Source organism: Terrapene carolina, unplaced genomic scaffold, assembly GCF_002925995.2.
Source record: "Terrapene carolina triunguis isolate 2854851 unplaced genomic scaffold, T_m_triunguis-2.0 Scaffold85, whole genome shotgun sequence".
Lineage (NCBI taxonomy): Eukaryota > Metazoa > Chordata > Testudines > Emydidae > Terrapene > Terrapene triunguis.
The window spans coordinates 6053107-6078585 of NW_020664436.1; the positions used below are offsets into that span (position 1 = coordinate 6053107).

The 25479-nt window shown below is 49.1% G+C and overlaps 1 protein-coding gene across 1 annotated transcript in view; it reads left to right on the forward strand.

Moving 5' to 3' along the window:
• The window catches only part of MDGA1 (MAM domain containing glycosylphosphatidylinositol anchor 1), a 195964-nt gene that overhangs the window by 123531 nt on the left and 46954 nt on the right, over positions 1-25479 (forward strand). Inside the window, exons 9-10 of the mRNA XM_026649667.1 lie at positions 5928-6197; positions 11344-11495. Of these exons, the coding sequence (XP_026505452.1) occupies positions 5928-6197; positions 11344-11495 (422 nt within the window). The remainder of the gene's footprint in view (positions 1-5927; positions 6198-11343; positions 11496-25479) is intronic.

The following is a 25479-nucleotide window of genomic DNA, read 5'->3' on the forward strand; positions in this document are numbered from 1 at the left end:
TTTGGGTGTGGAGTGCGGTCTCTGGGCTGAGGTAGGGAGTTGGGGTGCAGGAGGGGGGCAGAGGGGCGGTGCTTACCTCGGGTGGTGTGGCTCCCAAAGCGACCGGCGCACACGCCCCTCCAGCAGCGCCTCTTAGGCGGGGGGGGGGGCAGGGGTTCTCTGCGTGCCGCTGCCCGCAGGCGCTGCCCCCACAGCTCCCATTGGCTGCAGTTCCCGGCCAATGGGAGCTGCGGAGTTGGCGGTCGGGGCAGGGGCAATGTGCGGAGACACCCCCACCCCGGGGGGCCTCAGGGACATGCCAGCCGCTTCCAGGAGCGGCACGGAGGGAGGGAGGCAGAGTGAGCAGGGAGCTGCCTTAGCCCTGCTGCTGGCACGTCTCTGCACACCCCATGGGTGAAGGGAGCAGCAGGTCTCCATGCATTGCCCAGGGTGGGGGCAGCGTGTGGAGCTGCCTCCCCCCCACCAAGGGCGTGCAGAGATGTGCCAGCAGCCGGCCGCTTCCGGGAGCGGCGCGGGACCACTAGCCATGACATGCAGGCAGCCTGCCTGCCTGAGCCCTGCTGTGCTGCTGCATTTTGGGGGGCTCCCTGTCGTTGGGGGGCCCGTGCACAGTGTGTTTAATGGTAATTCCACTCCTGGTTAGGTTTGTTCTTTTGCAGTGTTAACTGGCCCCTTAGTTCCTGGATTATCTCAGCTCATGCACAGGGGATAAAATGGAATCAGCAGGAGTTGCTCTGTTCCTATCCGCTGTAAGCGTCTGGGGTAGAGGGTTACAGCTCGCATTTTAAGTTTGTGTCTAAGTTTGGAGGGAGAGTTGAGCAGCAGAGCAGTCTGAGGGCTGCGGAGAATAAAACTGCTCTCTAATCTAGAGAGACTTTGTTATTTCTATCACTCGCAGCTGGAATTTATTTTCGTATGTTTTGAATAAAAACTAAGAATTTTCTAAACATATGGCTACAAGGCAATAAAACAGCCAGGGCTGGCCCCTTTCAGCTCATTCAGGCTCGGGCTGCGGGGCTGTAAAGTAGCGGTGTAGACAGTCGGGTTTGGGCTGGAGCCAGGGCTCTGGGACACGGAAAGGGGAGGATCTCAGAGCCCGGGCTCCAGCCTGAGCCCAAACATCTATACCGCAGTTTTATAGCTCCATGAGTCCGAGTCGGCTGAAACGGGCCAGCCGTGGCTGTTTTATTGCAGTGTAGACATACCCCAAGAGGCTCCAAATGGGTACTCTTTGACAGGGGATGAAGCCTGGTGTGATGGTTAAAGCACAGAACTAGGTGGCGGGACTCCAGGGCTCTATTACCAGCTCTGCTGCTGACTGTGTGACCTTAGGCAAGTCAGTGCCCTGCCCTGTGCCTCAGTTTCCCTATCTGTAAAATAGTGAGAATACCAACTCTGAGGCAGCCCGGTTGAGAATTCCTTAGTATTAGTAAAGTGCTTTGAGATCTGCAGAGTATTAGTTACTTCTTACTTTGTGTTGCTTAATACACATGGGTGTTTCTGGGCTTGGTCCTGACCAGAACCGGGCCATGCAGAGGATCATGGACATTCTTGGAAAAAGCAAGCTAGAGGTCATCTTTTTTCAGCCTGCACAGACCAGAGTCCAGCTGTTTGTGGAGGAGATTGGGTTTGAATTTAGGACTCAGGTCCATGCTGGTGCTGCTGTTGGAGTTGGTTCATCTAACTCTAGTTAACTTGACCCTTCTTACATCTGGGCGCTGGCTTGTCCATCGCCTTCCCCATGCAGCTCAAGCTCCTTCCTCCCCTTCCACAGCTCACCATGGCACCGCTCTCACCGGCATCTCCAGCTCAGGCTCCCTCTCTCTCCCTCTGTCCTGCCCAGGCTTCTCTCCTTTCTCTTCTGCCATCCCTCACTTTGTGCCTTCCTCCTCTAGGCTCCAGGTAGAAGCCTCTCAGCTAATGCAAGCCGAGTCCTCTGCCCCTTTTTCTTTCAAATTCCACCTGTCACCCAGAAATCACATTCATGCCTTTGGCCTATGAGCTCCAGGCAGGGACCTGGGCGTGTCTTTTGGCTTTCTGCACTGCATTTTTCACTTGTTGTAAAGCAACAAATCCAGCATGGTATAAATAATGATCCCAGTACCAAGGAGCTGTGGCCCCAACCAGGGAAAGATGGGAAGGGGCCACCCAGCCATGGGCTCACACCACATCCCCACCGTGCCGGGGGGCGCTGTTTGGCAGGGCACTCGCCATGGCAGTGGGATGCAGAGAGGCGGTGACAGGAGAGTCCACAGTGATGTGACTCCATGGAGAAGAACACATGTGGCAGCTCCCAGTGGGCTGCGTGGAGTGGAGAACGGGATGACTGGCCACACACCGAGATAGGTACCGGCTTCCAGTGACTGCTTGACTGTCTGCTACAGGTGCAGGTTGGATGTGAAGGGGAGGCGGGCTGTCTCCAAGTCATGGAGCAGCGTATAAGAGAGCAGTCAGCACTGTTCACTCCTCCGTGTCCAGTAATTGACACCACTTCCACCTTTGCAGCTTTGAGCTGAGGGCCACGCAGGGACTGTGCCGCTAATCTGTGCCCTGCCCCGGGTTACGCGGAGAGGCCTCCTCCATATTATCAAAACCAGTTTTCTCAGGCTTTGTGCACAGGGGCAGGATTTAGCTGTGCTGCTGTCATGTGACTCGTGGAGCCCGGGACTTTCCTGGGGCTGGGAGGAAGTTTCCTCAACATTTGTGGATGTTCCTGCAGGGCAGGTGGACCCGAGACTAACACATTTCACCGAGAACTTTGGCCGTCTCCATCTGGCGCAGTCTGGGAGGCTGCACAGTGACAGGCCAGGGAGACCATGGACTGGATTTCTCACCTGGGAACTTTGATTCCTTTGTGAGGAATGAGGCTCAAGCGTGGTTCAAGTAACTTCCAGGAAACGAAGAAAATCAGATCGTGATTGGGGCCCAAAACTCCACCCCGGACACTTGACATTTCTTCACTCTACTTCCCTGACTCCTGCTCTTTTTCGCCACGAGCGCCCTGGGACTTCTTCTAAAAATAGCCCTGCTACCCCGGCAGCCCCATTTGCTGCAAAGCTCCCGGACTGGCTGCTTTGAGGGTGCTGCCTGGGGTCTCTCTTGGCTTTCAGATCCCTGGGTTGACCGAGTGAAGCCATCCTAATTTGGTTGGTTTTATTTGTTCCTAACGAGCAGATGACTGATTATGGTTTTGACTGTTGCACAATAATTTTGTGGCTAAGGCGGGCTGTCTTGGCCTGTGTTTTCAGAGCAGCAGCATCTGAACAAGCCTGCTGGAGAAGTATTGCTGCTTTAACGCTGGCTGACAGGGTAATGCTCTGCCCTCTTCACCCCTTTCATAACACTTCTTGCCACGTTGCTGTTCTCTGGTTTATTTGGCACCAGAGGAAAACAATAGTCCTTGTACACTTGCATAGCACGTTTCATGCAGAAGTATCCTGGAATGCTGTGTATGCAGAGATTGCTTACCCAGTGCTGAATGCAGCCACCCCTGGGGTGGAACATAGCCGGCGCTTTACAGCGCACACCAGCACTACACAAGAGGCTTTAGGGGAGAAATGGAAGGGAGTTTGGGGAACCTGTATGTAATTGCCTATGTTGGAATTTGGCCAGGAAACCAGGGCTAGCTCCCTAAAGCATGTCATGGGACCTGAATAGCCACAAGCAGCCAGGACGTTGGCTTTATGGTACTTCTAGCAGGACAGCTCCCCCAGCCCCATGCATTAAAGTTTGGGAGGTGCTGCCTTGTGTTTGTGGAGAAGGGCATCTCCATCCAGGGAGAAAGGTAATCAGAGGCGACAGTTTATTTTCCCCCGGCACCCATACAAGAGAGTGATGGTCACATATCCTGGTTGCCGTGCAGTCTGAGTAGGGAATCTTCATTCCCACCCCCATGCTGCAGAATGGTGGCAGAGCCCCAGAGCATCTGCACATTCAGAGCTGCAGTAGCCCCCGAGGAAAGAGCTGGGTTCTACCAGCCCTGCCCCTGCTCCCTTCTTGTCCCTCTTCTGCCCTCATACAGTCCCTCTTTACTAGGGCACAGGGTGTCCCTGGAGCCAGCAAGGGGACATTTTGTCTAGCTCCTGGCCCCCCTCTCCAGCATAATGACCTACACTGCTTCTGCAGATCTCACGGACCTCCTTGGCCTCCTTAGTGCAATGAAATGGCGGCTCCCCCCCGCTAGCTCGTTCGCTTTGGCTGAGTGTGTCTGTCGCCGCCACGTCACTTTTGAAGTCTTCTCTTTTTCACTTCCCCAGCCGGTCTCGATTAGAACACGAGGCCCTGCCGGCTTCAACGCAGGAGCAGATGTGACCCAAGAAATGGGATAGCAGCTGGGGATGAAGATGACACTTGGTCTAATCAAACAACTTCTCACATTATAACTCTGTGAGGTGGGAGACGTGCGAGCCAAAGGCAAGTCAGTGCTCAGAGCGCCTGCTGAGACACGCCGCTAGCAAGCCATCTGTAATGAGCTGACCATGCCACTCAACAGGGCAAGGCACGCTCAGTCCAGAGCTGTTTTTAATCCATTTAACTGCAGAGAAGGACCAGAAGGCTGAGAGTTGGGCCAGGTACCTGGAAAATAAGATGGTTACTGTCAAGCAAGGGCGACCTGGCAGAGGAGGCGCTGTTGTACCAGACCTGGAGACGCTCCTGCCCCCCATGGCAGAGGAGATTTTTTCACATTAGACATGTAAGGGTCAATGTTGCCCACAAGACTGTAGTGATGTTACCAGACTCATAGAGGAAGAGTAGTTATTGTACTAGACGTACATCAAGGCATCTCTGCTTTCTCTTTTGGAGTTCGGGCCATCCAAGAGCCAGATTCTGCCCTCACTTACGCTGGGGCAGCCCCACTCATTTTAGCAAGAGAGCTTTTGTTTTTCCCCACTTTTTCTTATTCTTAATCAAAAGTTTTGTGCTGGCGGAAGGTGCTGGATTGATAGCCCTGGTGACTGAAGTCCTCTGTTAATACATAAAATAGGTACAGCCCCCGCAGTGGTGATTCACACTACCCCCATGCTGGGTCCCATCTGCATGCCTCACTCATGCATTCCGGAGGTCTCAGAGTGTTACAGACACTAATGGATTTTCATAGCCTTCTTATCCCCAGGAAGGCAAATAAATGTTAGCCCCTTGTGACTGATAAGGAGACTGAGGCATGGAGAGGGGAAGTGATTTGCCTTCCAAGGTCAGTCAGTCAATGGTAAACATGAAAACAGAACCCGAAGTTCTGACATCCAGTCCACTGATCTAACCGCTAGACAATGCTGTCATGTATATCTCTGGCTTCTTGCATCCATTATAGCCCTCTAATGCCCCACGGCTCTCCAAGGGGTCTGCGTTCTGTGAGGGTGGACAGGTTTTATCCTAACAAGGGACAAGGATTTTATATAGCTGATATATTTTTAACCCTCCTCTGTACAAAGTTGCACAGGAGAAAACCAATTTCAATGTTTGGGAGCTACTTCGCTATTCTTTATGATGCAGATTACACTGGCTTGGAGGAATTACTACTGCTCTTGTTCTGATTTAGGGCTTGCGGGGCAAATGCCAGCTGTGGAGCTTGACAATGTGGGCTGTACATTTAATACGAAGATGCCGCCTGGTGATAATCCAGGACTCTGCATACAATGTCCCACCTTGGCAGTGTGGATGTAGATGAAGTATTGTATTCTGGGACCTGTGCTCTCCATGGGAGATGAGGGTGGCTGCAGCCTGCTCCAGCCCAATCATGAGTTGCTGGGAAATGGCTGATGCAGCTATTGATTGGACACACCCTGGCAAAGGGGAGCAATACGCAGTCAAGAGTAGCAGGGGTGTGAATACCGGGAGATGATGTGGCAGCCAGTGAGGGTCTAGCCCAGGAGACAGACTGCTGCTCCAATGACGGTTTTTCTTCCTGTTCTTGTCATTATGATTTCCAGTCCCCCCAGTGGTGGAACCAACTTCTCAGGACATCCGCCAGGGCATGGGCCGCAGCGTCACCCTGCGGTGCACCATGCTGAAGGGGAGCCCCATGAAGGTAGCCACAGCCGTCTGGCGCTTCAATGGGAACCTCTTGACACTGCCCCCCACAGAGCAGCAGGACTACTCAGAGTTGAAGGTGGACAGCGTGAACCAGGAGACCAGTGGTAGCTACGAGTGCAGCATCTCCAACGACGTGGGGGTCTCCACCTGCCTCTTCCAGGTGTCTGGTAAGTCTCACAAATTGCCTCCTCTTTATTATGTTTTTAATTGACTTGCTTACAGTGAGTTTGGTGGCTGGCAAGCCCTGGAGACAGACGCCCTCTCTCCGTAGAGTGGGTACAGGCAAGCTGTTGCCAGGCACTCTCCCCACCAGGGTGCTTCCGTTGTGTTCCGGGAGGTCTCCCTCTAGGGCTGAGTAGGGAGCTCGGCCTCCACGGCTCATGCAATCCTTGGTGCCTCTGCTGCCACTGCCTAGAAGGGGGCTAGTTAGTGCCAATTGGCTTGGTGCATTTTTGTGGTGTGAACACTTGTTCTAAAGGAACAGGAGTGACACACACCAAACTCATTTTACATAGGCCACTGTACAGCTGTCTGTTGGTATCCACTCTCAGCTACAGACAACCTGAATCGGATTTAAATGTTGACCAAGCAGGTGTGTAAGACTCAGCATCCCATCACCAGCCCTGGAAGACCTCCAGTCCCTTCTTTTAAAACAAAACCCATCCTTTAGTGCGTATCCCTCTGGTTTCCCCCAATCTTTGTGCAGCGACATCTGCTTAGATAAAAACTAGTCAGGGTCTCATGCTGTTACACAGTGGATTTGCTGCTGGGATTTGTGCAAATCCAGCATGTACAGTGAGTGAAATCCTTTCCAACTCCATGGGCAGCAAAAAGGGGCAGCGGCGCTTGAGCTCAAATCACATGTCTGACCCAGCCACTTCTGCTGATCGTTAAAGAGGTTTTTCCCTTGACCTGAGGTTTGACTTGGGCCCCAGTTTCTACAGAGGTAGATTTACACCCCATCTTGTGGCAGATTAAGTATTTGTACAGACAAGCCCTTACTCTGTGTGTGGGTGGGGGGGGGGGGGGGGGGGGGGGTGGCGATTAGAAGGTTGGTGGGATCTATTTTATTTCACACCTTCCACTTAGTCATTTCTCAGGCACTGGTACCATGCTTGCCTTAGTCTTTTCCCTTGATACACTCCCGGAACATCCTATTTTGACCAACTACAGTGACCCCTCCCCATCCCTTCAGACCTATGTACATTTGTGTGGCATTAGGTTTCTTTCCGTAACTTACGCCCCTTTCCTCACTAACCTGCAGCCAGCACTTATGCCATCACTGCGAAATGAAATCCATGGTGCTCTGTCAAACCGAACTCTGACTCTAGCGAGCTTATTCATTCCTAGTGGACTTGGAAATGCTTCCAGCACATGAATTACCAGCTCCAGGAAGCTGGTAATTCATGGATTAATGCCATTCAGTTTGTGGTGCTCAGTCCCATGAGACAGGATCCCCTTAGCAGCCAGCGTGTTCCTTCTGCTCCAGCCTTTCTCAAGAGCCAGGGCATAGCTTTCCAGTGCTAGCTTTCGGATTCCACACTTCTCTGCCCATTCTTATGACCAAACATCTACAGGTCAAGGGAAAACCTTGGCACTCATACAGCTGCATGAAACTTTTGAATTCTTTCTTAGCACATATATCTGAGAGGAAGGATAGCCCAGCGATTAGGGCATGAGTCTGGGACTTGGGCCACTTGGAGTCTATTCTCTGCTCTGCCACAGACTTCTAGTGTGACCTTGGGCAAATCACTTAGCCCCTGTGTGCTTCATTAGCCCCATCTGTAAAATGAGGATAATAGTACTGTTCTACTTTACGAGGTGTTGTGATTCATTTAAAGATTGTGAGGTGCTCAGATATGGGGGCCATGTAAGTACCTAAAATGGATGGGTGCATGGGGGTGTTAGCTTCTTCCACAGATAAGAAATTAATTTGTTACAAAGTTTTACAGGCACAATGTGACTTTTAGGCTGTCCCGCACCCATTCCACACACACCTTGCTAGCAGCACTGCCATCACACTCCTATGGTCTGGTCAGTGCTAATCCACTCTCCAGCTTCACCTACATATAAGGTCCAAAAATATGATCTGAATGTGTAACCGTCTGGTTCTCCTTTCACCCCAAAACAGTTGGAAAAAGGTCCAGCAACAGTTCAACTTTCCAGAAGTGAAGTTTTAAAAGTATCTGATATGCCGCAGTCGTTATTAAAGGGCTTCTTTCCCCCCTCTCTTCGCTGCCACTTCTATCTCAGAGTCAATTAATAAGGAATTAATGTTATGCAAGATGGTAATTATCATCATTTTGGAATCCATTATGAAACTTGACTTCCACAGTCAATACAAGTTGAATAAGCAGTAATTAATCTCTGAGGTGGTTCTGAACTTCTTGCTTGTGCAAAAATTTAAGTCGATAAAAATAATAAGAAAAAAAGACTTGGACATAAATATTCATATTATCCATCAGAGTTCACAGAAAACAAACCCTGAATCCTTCTAAGCCTGATTACACCTCCATAGAATGACAGAGCCTATGCTTCGAGTGGAAAGTGACAGGAGTGTGTTCTGCCAATGGGAGTGGTCGGGGGTGATGATATTTATGCTCTGCACTCCAGCAATCTGTGCTATTTAGAGATGGCCCCAGTCTGGGAAATTCACATCTGCATCTGGACTCCCCCAAAGTCCAGGGAGAGTTGTGATTCAAGCCCATCTCTTGCCTTGCCCCTTTTCACTCTTGGGGCCAGATTTTGAGCTCAATCACAACAGTGGAAATCTGGAGCTGCTCCATTAAGCCGGGAGCAGCGACTCTATTAACATTTTTATCAATGACCTGGAAGAAAATGTAAAATCATCATTGAAAAAGTTTGCAGATGACACACAAATTGAGGGACTGGTAAATAAGGAAGAGGACAGGTCACTGATTCAGAGTGATCTGGATAGCATGGTAACCTGGGCGCAAGCGAACAATGTGTGTTTTAATGTGGCTAACTGTAAATGCCTACACCTAGGAACAAAGAATGTAGGGCGTCCTTAGAGGATGGGGGAATCTATCCTGGGAAGCAATGACCCTAAATTGATTTGGGGGTTGTGGTGGATAATCAGCTGAACACGAGTTTCTGGTGCAACGCCGTGGCCAAAAGAACAAATGCAATCCTGGGATACACAAACAGGGGGATCTCGAATAGGAGAAGAGCGGTTATTTTAACTCTCTATTTGGCACAGGTGCAACCACTGCTGGAATACTGTGTTCAGTTCTGGTGCCCACAATTCAAGAAGGAAGTTGATAAATTGGAGCGGCTTCAGAGAAGAGCCATGAGAATGATTAAAGGATTCAAAAACGTGCCTCATAGTGATAGACTCAAGGAGCTTAATCTATTTAGCTTAGGAAAGAGAAGGTTAAGCGATGACTTGATTCCAGTTTATGAATACCTACCTGCGGAACAGATGTTTAACAATGGGCTCTTCGGTCTAACAGAGAAAAGTGTAAAATGATCTCATGGTGGCTGGAAGCTGAAGCTAGACAAATTCAGACTGGAAATAAGGTGTAAAATTTTAACCACTGGAACAATTGACCAAGGGTTCTGGTGGATTCTCCATCACTGACATTTTTTATAAATTGAGATTGGATGTTTTTCTAACAGATCTGCTCTAGGAATTATTTTGGGGAAGTTCTATGGCCTGTGTTATACAGGAGGTCAGACTAGATAATTACAATGGTCCTTTCTGGCCTTGGAATCTGTGTCCAAAATCAGATTCTGGCCCTGGTGCCTTGATTGGCGTCCAAGGATGGGCAGCTCTCACAAGTGATGGCTGAACCTCAGAAGGCACAGGATTCCATTCAATTAAGCCCTTGAAAGTTTGGACACTTCCCTGAATCCTATTCAAACTCCTCAAGGCTGGAGAGCAGCTGAAAGCAGCTTTCAGTGTGGTATTTTGGTGCTTGTCACCTAGGGTGATCAGATCACACAGGTGAAATATTGGGATGGGGGGGGGGGCGGCGGAAAAAAAAAAAAAGGCGGGAAAAAAAGGCCGCCGGAGCTCCACGCCCTGCCCTCCCCACACCAGCGTGCCTCCGCTCCGTCTCCACCTCCCCCCTCCCTCCAGTACTTGCGCCGCCATACAGCTGATCAGCACAAGCCTGGGAGGGAGGGGGGAACAGGAGGAATGCGGCATGCTTGGGGAAGAGGCGGGGCCAGGGCGGGGATTTGGGGAGGGATCCAATGGGGCAGTGAGGGGGCGGGGCTGGAGGCGCGGGGCCAGGGCGGGGATTTGGGGAGGGATCCAATGGGGCAGTGAGGGGGCAGGGCTGGAGGCGCAGGGCCAAGGCGGGGATTTGGGGAGGGATCCAATGGGGGAGGGAGGGGGCGGAGTCAGGGCGGGGGGGGCGCGAGCCCGCTCCGGGCTCTGCTCAACCTGTGAGCAGAGGCAAAATATCGGGACAATTCGCATCCCGACCAAAGGTAGGTCGGGACGCGGGACAAATAAGCAAATATCGGGACAGTCCCGATAAAATCGGGATGTCTGGTCACCCTATTGTCACCGGAAGCCCAGGAGCACAGAGGAAAGGGGATGTATTTTCAAAGAGGTTCAGGGGCACTCTTGAGGAAGGCTTTGGGTTGGGTCTTATTTTACCCAACCCAGTTCCTACCACAAAGCCAGCTCACTTTGATCTTATCTGTGGAGGCAGAGGCAGATAAAGGGCTGCTGCTGCTGCCCCATGGAAAATCCTTCTGTTACCACCCATCTAGCTTCTTTCTAGAGCATATTTTCCTCTGTCTCTCTCTTCTGGTGCAGCTCTTCATTTCTAGTAGGAGACATTGGCTCAGAAACCAGCTCTTTTCCCCCTTAAAATACAAATATGGACTATTGGCCAAAGGATCTTTTCCCAGGGATTATTAGCAGGAAGCTTTATGAAGCAGCCGATGAAACAGGAGTAACAAAAATACCACTTTAAAGTTGCCTCAATCTGAACTGCAAACAGAAGGGAGATCAGAGTTAGTTCAACCACAGAACTAAACCCATTGCCGCCTTCACTGGTGCACTGTCATGGTGTGCTGGGGGTCACTAGGTTGTTACCTTCCCCCCAGTAGCTTAGCCAGTGGAAATGGGAGCATAGAAACGTATGGTTTGAATGGCTTTTAAAATGTAAATGAGATGATTAGCATGATGCCAGCCTATGCCCCTGGGCACAGAGGATCTCCTCAGCTGCAGTTGGGTTGATGAGGTGGGCAGCGAAGTCTCACCACCCTCGCCATCTCACTTTGTAACTTAAGTTCCCACCCATCCCCTTTCTCTTTTTTCTTTTTCTTTCCCAGCAAAAGCTTACAACCCAGAGTTTTACTACGACACTCCCAACCCCACCCTCAGCCAGAAGCAATCCAAGAACTACTCTTATGTCTTGCAGTGGACACAGAAGGAACCCGACGCAGTGGATCCCATTCTCAAGTACCGGCTGGATGTCCGGCAGGTAAGATCCCTAATCGCTCTTCTCCAGCACTGTGCCCATACTTGGGAAGACCAGCTTTCAGTGAGAGCTGGGAGGAGCTTACCTCAGATACTATCTGAACATTGGGAGCTGTTCTTAATAGAGTAGCCAGAAACTGAGGGTCTGGCCACTCTTTCCCCCCAAGGAATAGAAGAGGAAAGCCAATTGTGCAGGTCAGTGTTTACGTTCAAGTCTATTGTAGGGGAGGATTGAGGAGCTAAAAGGCCCCGTTCCTTGGACTTTTCATGCTCCATCTTCTGAATGGGGTTTTAATATGAATGCCCTTCTCTCCCCCCCCCGCCCTCCCGAGTCATTAGTAAAGGAGTGAAGATTGTATAGATTGGAGACTCAGGCAAGTGGAATTTCAGCCTCTTCACTTATTAAAATAAAGGGAATAAAGTGACAAGCTCTGTGGCCTGGAACTGCAGGGAAAAGTCATTGTTTGTGTTACGGAAGGTCTTTCATACCATCACAATCATGAAGTCATTGGAATTATATAAACTCTGCAGGAGCGGGGGTTTCGGTTCCTGTACAGGCTGAAGGGGAATTGTGGAGGGCCAGAGAGGATCAGGGGAAAATAGGAGAGGGCACTGGCTAGAGAGGATCACAGTTTGACACTTTTAAGAGTGTGGTAACCTAACCAAGTATCACAGGACAGTTCCACCCAGGCTTTTCCCCCTTATTTGGGGCAAAATGCCCAGATTTCTCCAGTGTTTTGCAAATCCCAGGTTTTTAAGATTGGTGCTTCTTGGGGTCTGGTAGTTAATGTGTTTGTGTGATGTTTGGGAGCAAAAGATTATTTACTGTATATACAAAACAAAATAATTAAAGAAGAATCCAAGTGCCTCCCTCCTTTGGGTCACATAGTGCGTCTCATCTTTATGTCTCTATTTGATTGTGAGCTCTCCAGGGGAGGGACTTCTTATATTTGTTTCTCGTACAGCGCAGAGCACATTGTCAGTGCTTAACAAATAATCACCACAATACAGGACACAGGGGAGCTTCTTATAATGAAGTCACTTTATCACCGAACAACTTCACTGTAAAATGAGATTTGCTGTAACCGGAATTGCCATTTCCGCCTTTGCAACTCTCTGAAATAATTTAGGATTTTCATTCTTTTTCATCCTCAGCCAAGTTCCTCTCCATCTATAAGGTGAGGACATGTAGTCTCAGATCTGATTCTCATTTACACTGAGGCCCCTTTACTCCTTTGTAAATGGGCCTTGAAGAGGAGGAAAATGACATTTACGCTACCGGAGTGGTAGAAAGGCCTTTGTGGAAAGGAGAATTAGTCCTATTGTCTTTGTCTGCATTTCACAATATATCGCTGTTGGCATTATCTGTTTCTCTTTATTGGCATCATTACATTCTTATAATCAAGATTTTCCTGCATTTGCAATCTAAACATGTTTGCATAAATTTATTACTGGTTGAATGCTGCATCAATAGAGTATGATGTCAAGAGGGGCCATAGTAAGGTATATTAATCTCATGCCCGGCCATGCTCCTATGACATGATAAATCTCCCACAGGGGGAGAGAGGTGTGTGTGTGTGTGTGTGTGTGTGTAGGGGGGGGAGTTGGCACTGAATAAGGTATGGGGGGAAAAGTGGAAAAGATAGCCAGTTCATTCCCCACTCAAGACAGTGCTTGGACACATGCAGACAGAGAGTGGAAGGCAATAAGTTTCCACAATACTGCGCTGGTCTGGTTCTCCTCCTACAGTGCTGATCAGTGTTCTCGCTCAGTGGGTGTGTTCCTCCTCTACTTTCCATAGTGGGGTTCACCTTTCTGTTCCTCCCCTCGCTGTCCACCCTCTTTCTGGGTGATCTCATCCACTCCCATGCTCTCAACTCTCATCTTCCTGCTGGTGACTCTCAGCTCTCTCTCTGCACTCCCAACTTGTCTCTCTGCATCCAGTCCGTGCATGTCAGCCTGTCTGACATTTTCCCCGGATTCTCGTCATCAGCTAACACTAAATGTGGCCAAAACAGAGCTTCCGATCTGTCCTCTGAAGTCCTGCCCATCTTCCAGTTCTTATGTCACTGCAACACCACGCTCCTCCCTGTCACTTGGGCCTGTAGGTAGGGAGTGCCATCTTTGACTCCTTACTTTTTATGCTATTTTCCCCAAGGGGGCATGGCAGGGTACATGAACAACCTTTTGCCTTGTTGTTTAATCTCCTGGGTTCCTCACCTAGTGGAGAACATGAGGATGCTGGTGAATACAACTGTGAAAAGCAAAAAAGGTGCTGAAAAGCTTAGCTGGAAAAAAAAGTGCTTTCATGTGAAGAGCCCTTAAGGGAAGAAAATTTGTCTGGATAAATAATAAGAGTGTGTTTGTCTGTGAACTCTTCTCACTGGATACTACCTAGCTTCAAGGTGCTACCTATGGTGGAATGAAAGTTTGATTGTGGGAAGTCTGAGAATAAGGATTTCCCTCCTCCCCCATTGTGATGGAACATTCTGCTCAGAGAAAATATGCCTTCTGATCAGTCCTGTGCAGTGTCGGTCCCAGGACATGAGAGACAAGGTGGGTGAGGTAATATTGGACCCACTTCTGTTGGTGAAAGAGACATGCTTTTGAGCTTCACAGAGCTCTTCTTCAGGTCTAAGAAAAAGGTACTCATCAGTCAGCCATTCCCAGTGTTAGAGAGATCCTAATTTACCAGCCAGCTGGAATTCATCAATTCCTCAGCATCCTTGGAGCTGCTCAGGTTCACTGGCCTGTCAGAATTCATTCCTCAGCACCATGACACCCCCTGAACATGTCTGAGTCAAGAGAGGGGATTCTTGGGTGCTGACTGGTGAGGGGCAGCCAGGTGATGACTAACTCTTGCTGAGCTGGAATTACAGGAGGTGCAGGAGGAGTAAATGTAATGATCTTTGCTGGGTCTCATTTCAGTCTCCTCAGTTTGGTTTAAGGACTCTTGGTGTGTATCTATAATGCAAAGATCCCTAAACAGCTGCATGCTCTGCAGGACCCCAGGGAACTCTTGAATTGAAATTGCCTACTGCAGCTGTTGAAAACTGTGTTGGGTGGGAGTAGAAGCGTTGCTTATTGTTCGACTGGCAAAGTGGCTCCTAACCTTCTGTCTCTTCCTGTTCAGCAGCTTTGAACAGACAGTAGGGTTAGATGGGGCTGCGCATTCCAGGGTGAGGGATCTAAGAAAATCGAGTACTTCAGAGATGCTGGCGTTTCCTGCACGGGGACTCCCAACAGGGGAGGCCTGTGCATTTTCAGATGGGATTTGATCATTCAGGGCACTGCTGCTGCTGATTATAATGACAGACAAACCAGTTCCATTTGGATACAAATTAACCTAAACTTAAAAAATAGCCTGATAGCTTGGAGCCACCCCCAGGGACAGCACCGGCAGTAGCAGTTCAAGCCTCTTGAAAAGCCTTAGTTTTATCTCTCACCTGAACCACCACACCTCCAGCAGCACGCCACCCAATTGCACCGTGCAGCAGCACTGGCTTCCTTAGTGCTTTGGAGGGAAGTTCGTTCTGCACCAAAGACTCTGCAAAGCCCTTCTTTTTTTATTTCTTGCTCTGGGAGGTATCCCCTCGCAGTGCTGACCAGGGTTGATCCTGCTTATGAAGTCCAGTGAGTTGCACCCTCAGGTGGTTTGACTGTGGGCAGATTGTAAGGCCTAGGGTTATTTTTCTTCCAAGCATAGATATGTTCCTATAGCATGGAAAGGCACCAGGCACGCTCTGAAAGCTTCCTGCATCGCTTGGGGATTCAGAGCAGCCCACTCAAACCAAACCCTGGCTTAAAAAATAAAAAATCCTTTCAGTTGCTTGTTTCTTTGTGTGTGGTTTATGCCCTCCCAGAGCTCTGCTCTAATATTAAAGGGAAATGAAAAGCCTTTTAATATTGTGTGCAGGTTGCATCCTGGAGGAAGGATCTGAGCTGAGCTGGTGGTTACAGGGGACAGTGGCAGAATTACTGTGCGCTCAATGAGACGGAACCCATCTGTGACCCGAGGCTGAGGGAGAAAGAGGCAGGAGAAGGTACCGGTGCAGAAGGAACGTTTAATCTTCACGCAGCCCCTCAGGGGGACCTGAGGCTAACGTTTCCTCCTTAAATTCTGATACGTGGCCTCCGACCAAAACCGGGCCAGTTTAACACATTCCTGCCATTCCTCTGATTGGAATAGACTCAGATTTGCCTGGTGAAGTGTTCCTCAGACCCCCTCAGTATCCTGCACCAGCCAACCATCTGCAGTGTAGGCTTCTTGCTTCCCCATTAACTGCAAAGAGCGCTCCCCTCCTGAACCCACTCGCTAAATTAGCTAACCAGGTGGCCATCTCCGATTAATTCCTGCCAGGGAGCCCAGCGTGTCTTTAATGAGATCGGCCCTGTGCAATATCAGAGTGATTGGAGGGGGAGAGAGAGAGACTCTCTTTTTGTTGGTGCTTTCATCCTCTCCCTGTTTGATAAACATCCTCTGCTGTCTACAAAACTGAGCTGGGCTTGGGAGACGGCTGCTGCTCACCTCATCAGCCAGTCAGAGGGCGTTAATGAGGGCTAAGGCGGTGGGGAGCCAGGCTCACCACATTGGAGGTGACATATAACAGAGCTGCTAGGCCATACGCAGGACAGGGACGTTAGCAGGGATTTAATGATGGAGATTAGAGTGGAAGGTTAACTCTGCTGATGGCCATTGCAGCGCAGCAGGAGGTGTTTTATGCTGAGGTCCATTTGCGGTAAAATTGTGTCTTTCTTTCTTGCCTCTAACATGTTTTTACCCTCCTCCAACCCCACTCGATCAGTGCCTCTAGATGTTGCTCTGTCTTGTTAGTGCAGAAAGCCAAAAGCCCCTGCAGGGGCAGACAGCACAGGGGCTGGAGGGGATCCCTTACCTGTGCTCTCTAGTTCCTCCTGCTGGCTGACTGAAGCAGTGGCATTGGAGCTCCTGTTTGCTTTCATTTTAAAAGCCAGTGTTCTCAGCTCAGCACACAAGCCAGCCTGTAGTAACACACCAGTGTATGTATTTCCCCATTCAGGAGCAACCTCTGAGCGACAAGCTCGTGTACGCAACCCTGTGCTCATGAGCAACCAAACCTTAACCAACATAAATGTCCCGGCACTAACCAGCTAATGTGTGTGTCCCAGCAGTACAGACAACCCTACAATAATAACCCAGCCCAGCACTCACAAGCAATAATAAACTAGGGCTTGGTTCAGAGCTCATGATTTAGGAAGGGTTCTGAACCTGTGAAGAAGGAAAACATGCTGGTGGGTGCCTCTCCTAGCGTTCGGCCCCCTATGCTGGGAGATGAACCAAGCCCCTTTTCCAGACATGGTCACTGCTTCAGGCGAAACTGCTCTGGAAATGGTAAAGAGATGTCTCACGGGGGAGGGGGGGAAGGGTTACCTTGGGGCTACAGAAACTGAAACTCCTCCTAAGACAGACTCAGGTGTCTGAACTCGCTTTACAAAAACAGGCTAACATTTTGCCAGCTCATGGGGATTACATGCTGTCTAGGCAACGCCATGATCATCACCAAGGAAACGACACCACATGGGGCTGTGATGATAGGCCTATGTCCATAACATAATTATCCTGAGGTTCACTGCTTGTGCACATATTGGGACAGAGTCTGCTCTCCCACACACTGGTGTCTGACAGGATTTTCATCTCAGGAGACCCTGCAGAAGCTATCCTGGAATGGAGCAGAGTCAGAGGAACTGAGCTGAAGTTCTTAAATTTAAGTAGGATTTAGGGAAAACTGATCAGTCCCTTTTGTCTAACAGTATCCTATAATGTTAGAACAAGAGGTCAGAGGATTTACCAATGGCTGGTAAATTTACAGTGACACAAGTAAAAGGAAATACTGTTCTGCACATAGGAATGAATTAAGCTGACTTAGAGTTACACCTGGAATGGGTATGGCCCACGGTGGGTCGTCTGCCTGTAGAATTACTTCTGGAAATGGTTGAGTCCCACACCGAGAGGCTGCATAGCTTTGGGTATGTCTACACTGCAGTCAGAGCTATGATCACAGCACATGTAAACACACCCGAGCTAACTTTGATCTGGCTAGCTCCAATAATAATTAGCAGTGAAGCTGCGGCAGCACAAGCTAGCCACTTGAGTACACCCCCAGGTAGGTTTATACAGCCCGTGCTGCTGCTTTGGCGTCACTGCTACTGTTTGAGCTAGCTAGATCAAAGCTAGCTCAGGTATGTCTAGCCGTACTGCGATCACACGTGTCGCTGCCTTGCAGCCGTACCCTTTGTGACCAGTAATTGTAGTTATGCACTAAAATGAGGTAATCGCAGCTCAGGGCATAAATTCATTGCTTTGTGGGAGGAGAAGGTCATTTCTAGAGCTGATCAAAAAAATTTCAATGAAACAATTTCCCATCAAAACTTTTACATTTAAGTTTTGACAGAATTTTCATCTAGGTATCTCAGATCCAGGGTAGACTTTCTGGTCAAAACCAGAGAGAGAGAGAGAGACCCAGACTAGCCCCAGAATAGCCAGTGCTCACCTGGGATGTGGAAGACCCAGATACAAACTCCTGCTCTGAATCGGGCCAAGCAACGACATTAACCTGGGTCTCCTCCCACACCCCAGCGGAGTGCCCTAACCACCAGATTGTAGAGTTAGACTGCTCTCATGTACAGTGAATATTCATTTATACAAAGTGGAGCAGCTCCAACAAGTGAGATTGAGAGAGTCAGTTTCATCAGCTTGCCAGTACCTCCCTTGCCCATACAGCTGTTGTGAGGACTGGGAACTGCAGATACCTGGCCACAAAGTACCAAGTGCAGGCACGAGATTGAGTTTCATAAAGACGTCTCATATTTGGGATGATCCTCCCATGTTGGGATGGCTTATGACTCTGGAAAGTTGTTTTTTTTTTTTATCAACTTCCTTTTTGCCTTCCCTAGCCACCAGGCTGGTATCTGATGGTGTCCTATTATAGCAGCACTTCATGAGCAAAGTAAAAATTGCATTGGTTACAAAAATGTCCTCCTCTGAAATGAGTAACACTTCAGATGAGTAACACCTGGAGAAGGTTCTCGGATCTAATTTACTTTCCACCATTGATGCAATTTGTTTACTTTTTGCTCAGCCAGCGACACTAGACTATTGGCATAAGTATGGGTGTGCAGGACAGAGCCCTTAATGAGGCAGAGGCCATTGGAGGAGTGTAAACTGCTGGTGGGGGTGGTTTGAAGTTCTTGGTTCACGAGGCCATGAGGCAGAAAAAGCAGGAAGGAGGTGACTGCGTCTTTAAGGTCAGTGAGAGGAAGAGCGGCTTGAGATGTTCAGTAAAATTGAGTGACAGCTGTGCTGGGTGAAAGGGGAACTGTAGGCAGAGATCAGTAGTGCACGATGGACAAGGCTCCTCCTGAAGCATAGTAAGATTTGTGTGTCAGGCCCCGGGAAAAGCAGCAGCATCCCCATTGATATTTGGGAACAGAGGAGGCAGGATCATGCGCCATCTGCTCCCTCCACTGCTCAGTATTGGGCACGCAGCTGCAGTCACTTCTGCTGACAAGTGTTTAGTCTTCTCTGCTTTCCACTCTGGATGTTTGTCAGTGGGATGTGTTTGTGAGGGCAGCCGCCAGCATGCGGGCTTCTCTGCTAGGTCTGAAGGGTTGGAAAGACTCCAAACTAGTTGGATATTTTGGGGCTGGGAGAGGAGGGAGCTCCCTTCTAGTTTCAAATATATATATGCTATGCAGGCCAATTTCTGTGCTAACTAAATCCACAAAGGGTTGCTTCCATTTGGGACCAGCACAGTGGGGCCAGGGCAGGTGACTCCTCCCACCTGGGGCTGGCTCACTGCAGCCACACGATGCGGGCAGGAGGGTGTTTGCTAGAACATGCAATATGGTTCCAACTGGCTCTGCCAGGGAGAGGCTCAGAGTGATTCCTGCAAGCTTAGCGGTTCAGTGCAATCCTGTATGCCAGCAGTGTCTCCAAGCTGATACCAGTTCCGCTTGGTTCCTATTGGATGAGCCAGGGGAAGGTAAATCCCACATTAGACCAGCCTGACATCTGTCAGCTCTGCTAGTGAGTCTCTGTTTTAGTGCACCCAGGAGGAGTTCAGCAAATGATTCACAACAAATAATTTGATTAATTTTGACTTGTTTTATTCACAAATTGCTCATGTACAATCATTAAACGGTCAGATTTATTCGTTATTGACTGTGATTCAGGAAGGTTTGCAGCCAGTAATCCTTGGTCTGCAGCTCATTTGCAAGTGCTTAGTTGGGAACACTGGCAATTTCAGCCGTGCAGGTTAGATATATCAGTTCCGTGGGGTTTCTGTTCTCTGATTGCCTGATTTCCATAACTAATCTACACAGCCCAGAGAGTAATTTGTGAGTGTTACAATCCAGTCAGCAATTCAGAATTTACTTTTCAGTGAAAATTTGATCTTGAAATTCACTTTTCATGAGTATTTGTGCTAGTAAAACTGAAGTGCTTGGTGGTCCGAGAGAAAACGCAGAAAGTGGGTTAACTTTCTAATACAAACAAATAATCATGGATAATTTTTTCCATCGTTAGCTCCACTAGGACAGTAGAACTAATACTCCAACTTTTATAAAAGGGCCATATGATCTCCAGTGACTGCTAACTGCAGGGCCTTGTCTACCTGTCTAACTCCAGCAGCATAGCACCTCCAAGTGCCTGAAGCTGGGAGTGGATGACGGGATGGATCACTCGATTGCCTGTTCTGTTCATCCCCTCTGAAACACCTGGCACTGGCGACTGTTGGAAGATGGGATACTGGGCTAGATGGACCTTTGGTTTGCCCCACTATGGCCGTTCTTATGTTCTTTCCCTGCTGGGGCTTTGGCTCAGTGCTAATTCAGGAAAGGAGGGGAGAGAAGAGCACCTGCACTGTATTCCTATGCCAGCCTTACAGGTGTGAGATGTTGAGTTCATGCCACCTTGCCTGTTCCTGTCCAGCTGGCTGTTCACACAGTCAGCCAGTATTGTACTGGCTGAGCACAGGAAGAGAAATGCAAGTCAGGCATCAAAGAGAAAAGCAACAGAGCCTTTTGTGCCTATCTCTTATCCCCCCTCCCTTTGGTGCCTTTAAGGAGTACGTGCTAGTTACTGAGTCATTCTGAGAGTCCCTATCGGAAGGTTGGGATGCTGCTTGGGGCTTCCTTTTTTTACTTCATTTACCATTTTCAATAGCTTACCTCCACCGCTCCCCCACTCTCCTCGGCCTTTTTCATGTATATTTGCCCTCTCCTCCCCTCGCTTTCTTTCCTTTTCTTTTTGTTCTCTTTCGCTCCCCCAGTTCATTCATGAACGCTGACTGTGTGTGGATGTGGAGGAGAGAGAGGAGCCAGAGCCAAAGCAGGGGGAGTGCACGTTGGGGTTTGCAATCTCTCCTGTAGCAAGTATCAACTAGCCAGGTGCGTACTCCCCTCAGTGCGTGGAGGTGTTTCCCTTGGTCAGGGCTCCCTTTGTAAGAGAGAGAGGTGAGTGCCATATTCTGTGGCTGTGATTTGTTGGAAGAGTACATTATCTTGTCAAAAAGAGGGAAAAAAACCTCCCCTCTAGAGCTAGACTATGAAATGTTTGCAGGCTGGGCAGCTGGATTTCCACAGCCCAGAAGCAGGGTTATAGTCACTGCTACAAATTGCTTTCTGTAACTGTTTGCAATTATGTACAATGACCTTTTCCCATCAAATAAAACACTAAAAAGCTTCTATAGCCCAGGGGTTGCCAAAGTGCGGCTCACAGAGCTCAATAATGCGACCTCAGGTCAGCCACCTTTCATATCCAGGTTAGGCCCATGGGGACAACAATCCCAGCATGCAAAGCTCTATCTTGAGCCAAATGGGCAGGTGGCTTGGCTCGAGAAGGATTCTGTGCTGGACTCTGTATTCTCCCTTTGTACTAAAGGTGAGGGCAATTGCAATGAAATTAGGGATGGGCCTTGGGCGCCCAGCCGTTTGCCAGGGTGCCCTGCTGTAGGATTGACTTGGGTAAGTGGTTTCATTAGGCAGGGGATGGTGTGCCAGAGAGGGTGCCAGTAGGTTCCATTTAAGGAACGCTCGGCTCGAATAATAAACAGTTCTGCACTTTGTTTTGTTTTAAAATAAAAGTCTCCTTGCCAACTCTCCCACAATGGGTTCTGTCGTTGGCAGGGAGGCCAACCAAGCAGGCTGTGGTGATGGCATTCCCCTCTGACTCCTAGATGTCATGTCTCCTTGGCAGGAGTGGGGCCCGTTGGTGCAGCATTGTTCATGGCCCAAGCTCTGCCTGTGCTGGGGATAAAGCGAGAACTTCAAGCTGTGTGGTGTGAATTCAGGCGCTTCCCAGCATGGACAGATGAAGTCAGGATCTTGTGATCTTGGCCTTGTGGTCTGAGAGGCCCTAGCCCAAACAGCAGGGCCCTGTGCACCTGAGGGATCGAGAGGGAAAGATAATGGAGTGTAGGGAGAAATGAGGAGGAAGAGCCTATTGGAGCACAGGGGTAGGAGGATCAAGCTGAAAGGAAGTGTTTCTGTGATGGGGAGGGGGAGGTATTTTAGGGGGCACCAACATTCTGGTTGAGTTAGGTCTCACTCAGGCTTCGTTCACACCTGGCTTTCACTACCACTAAATTCATTTAAATTCAAGGGGGGAAGGAGCAGGAGCCCACGGCTTCCCCTCCCGATGTCTGGCCAGATACCTTTATCCCAGGTCAAGGCTCCTCCTCACCTCAGGATCAATGGTGTGGTGCAGCCTCTGTTAGGCCCAGGGCTCAGACAGCTGCCGGGCATCCTTTAGTTTGGCTGAACATTTCACTTGATTCTCTTCCTGATGGAGTGAAGATTAGGTCTGTTCTTCTTACATGGGGGACATATGTTAATAAAATACATATTGCTTTCTCATCAGCCCCTAATGAAAGACATCATTGAAGAGTGTGGAACAAGCCGTTACAGTAATTCATGACAGCACCAATTTGGCTTCTCTGGGAAGCTGTAAACTGCTGCTCTTGGCACCTAATGAGGATGGGCAGCTGATCGTGTGGGTGAGAGAGCGGGAGAGAGACTGTCTCCTGCCTTCGCTGGCTCAGGCCCTCCCCTGCAGCCCAGCTGAAGATCGCAATGGCTTTTCCATTTGGAGCTGGGATTTCTTTTCCGCTCAGCCCAGGAGGGGAATAACTCTCCTAATAACAGTTTACTGCTAGCCGAAATACGTTTCGGGACCATTCATTTGGCTTTAATAATGAATTTGCTTTGGATGTCGTGCTCGCTTACCAGCGACATTCGAACCATCGTATTTGACTAGATCAAGAGCTCACAAAACAGAAAGACATGAATTTTTAGTTCACCCGTCTGTGCAAAGTAGATTTTGTATCTGTAAGCAATGATTATTTCCCCCTGGAAGCCTATAATTTGAATCATGCTAATCCAGTGGGGGAAGTGGAAATAAAACCAGTTGAGAAATTTCCCCCAGTCCTGGGACGTCTTCTCTTGACAGATGTCCATCCAAGACTGAGAGTAGGAAATAACCCAAGACACAAGAGGTTTGACCAAAGCTCAGAGAAATATCTCAGCTGTTGGTTTCATATCTAAACAGAATCACCCAAGCACCCATCTTCAGAGCTTCAACATGGCCAAATACCAGTCAAAGAAATCAAGGTTCTTCCTAATCCCCAGGGAAGCTCTTTGCTGCAGATTGTGGTTGTGTTTTTTCTATCTCTGAATGCTTAGGGAACAGGAACTGGGCTGGAATAGGTGAGGATTTTTTTTGTCTGCCTACAAATAAATAGGGTCAAAGCTCTAGACAACAAACCAACTTTCTTTTGAAGCCTCACCCCATGGCATAATAATTGGCGTCCTAGAGAAGCAAAAACACAGGCACGCACATCCACTTCTGTATGTCTGGGAGGGAAGCTGCTGCAAAATTTTGCAGCACTGTGGAAAATATTGAAGGCCATGCTCTGAAGGAGTCCCCAAAATTCTCTGAACTTGGCCCCCCAGTTTGTCTGAGCTTCTGTTAACTCACCATCAGCCTCTTTCCCCCTGGTTCTGTTTCCACTCCTTGTGCCCATGTTCCAGTTTTTGTTATTGTTCAGTGTTCTAGAATCCAAACTCTAGCAGAAGGGAAAATGGATTAAATTCACTGGCTGAAGAGGGAGATCTTGACAAAATCAAATGAAAGGTACTATCAGCTTAGAAATGAGCCCTTGTACTGCAGGCCCAGGGCCAAGTGAAACACCATGCTCTCCAGTCCTGATCCCATCTGATATTGCCTGTGCTCTGAGATGGAGGCTTGGCATTGGATAGTGAGGAGGGGAATTGCAGAAGTATATGGATCTTGGCAGGATGCCCTGCCAGGAGAGAGCTGCCTGTGTGACTGCTTAAAAAACTCTCTGCAGATTCTTCGGAGTGGAATAAATGGGACTTTGGCTACCAAATCTCTCTGCAGCATAAGCCCATCAGTGCCACTAGTGCAGTAGGCTTGGGGGTCGGGGGGAGGGTTTAAATCCAGTTTTGGTTTGCTCCCAGCTCCAGTCAAAACGTTTTCTGAGATTCGTGAACCTTTCAGGTGAATCAAGGCTCAGTCAGGAGCAAAACTGTGCTATTCCCAGCTTTGCCATTGATTCACTGTGTGACTTCTTTAACAAGTCAGTCCATACAGAATGCAGCTGCCCAAACTCCTCCTCTTTGCCCATCAATTTGATCATGTCTCTCCGCTCTTTGAATCCCTACACTGGCTCCCCATCTGCCATCAGGACATATTTACGCTTCTTCTTGTCACCTTCAAAGCTCTATAGAGCTCTCCCCCAAATACATATCTTCTCTTGCTGAGCTTGTCACCGTCTACTCCACCAGTGTCCTCTGCTTGTCAGCTTCTTGCACAGTGCCTCCAGGCGTTTTTTCAGGTGGTCCCTTATGCCTGGTACAACTTCTCCGAGCTCCTCAGCAAAGCCCTAACCTGTCCATGCTTAAGTCCCTTAAAATCCCACTTCTGCCGTGCTGCCTACAATGAATCTAGTTGATTTATATAGAAATGTCTGGAGAGTGGCCAGCACATTATGGGCTCTACCATTAATAAGTAGCAATAATCACTTAAACCCTGGATGTGGTTGTAGGCGAGTCGCTTACCCGCTCAGTGCCTCAGTTTCCCCATCTAGGAAATGTGGATGTGTGCCCTTGTAATAAAGAATGCTGAGGCTTGCTTAGTGTGAACACATCCTTGAAGATGTAAAGCTATACAAATTCCTTATTTTTATTTTAACAAGGCCATGAACACCTGGGAGCTTCACAGTTGCCTCTACAGGGCTTCTTGCAGCTTCACAGCAGCAGCAGGACTAGAACTTCAGGCCTGGGACTGTCTACTCTGTGTGTACAGTGCCTTGCACAATGGAGCCCTGTCCTTCACTGGTTCCTAGGCACTACTGTAATAAACATGATTAATAACGGAACTCGTATCCTCCCCATCCCAAAACAGAGGCCTCTACCACAAGCCAAAAGAGACTCTCCATCAACTGTTAGCAGCAGAGGGCTGATGACACATGGCTGGGTGGGTCTAATTCCCTCCTGTAGAAGGCCATGATGCAGTTCATTACAGCATTTTTGGTTTTATGTATGGGGAACCACTTGGAACTCAGTGGGTTTGTCTGAGCTGGCGCTTGTTCTGTTTAAACTCCCAGCCAAAGGAAAGGTTTGCGGGAATGTCTGTGAGATCACAGCCCTAGGGGAAGGAGCTCACTCGATATCATGGGTCCTTCTCCTGCTCCTCTCAGACACGCTGGATGCTGAACTGGAAGGGGAGGATGTTTCGCATCCTGATTTGTGCAGCCTTTCAGAGTAACAGTCCCTCTTTGCTGCCATCACCTTGTTCTCAATCACAGCCCAAGCACCAGCATGGCTACTCCTGGACTGGACATAGGGTGCTTGGCTGAGGCTGTGCAGCGCTAGTGGGTATGTGGGAGAGACAAACCGGACCCATCGCTGCCAGCGTTGTTGCGTTTGAA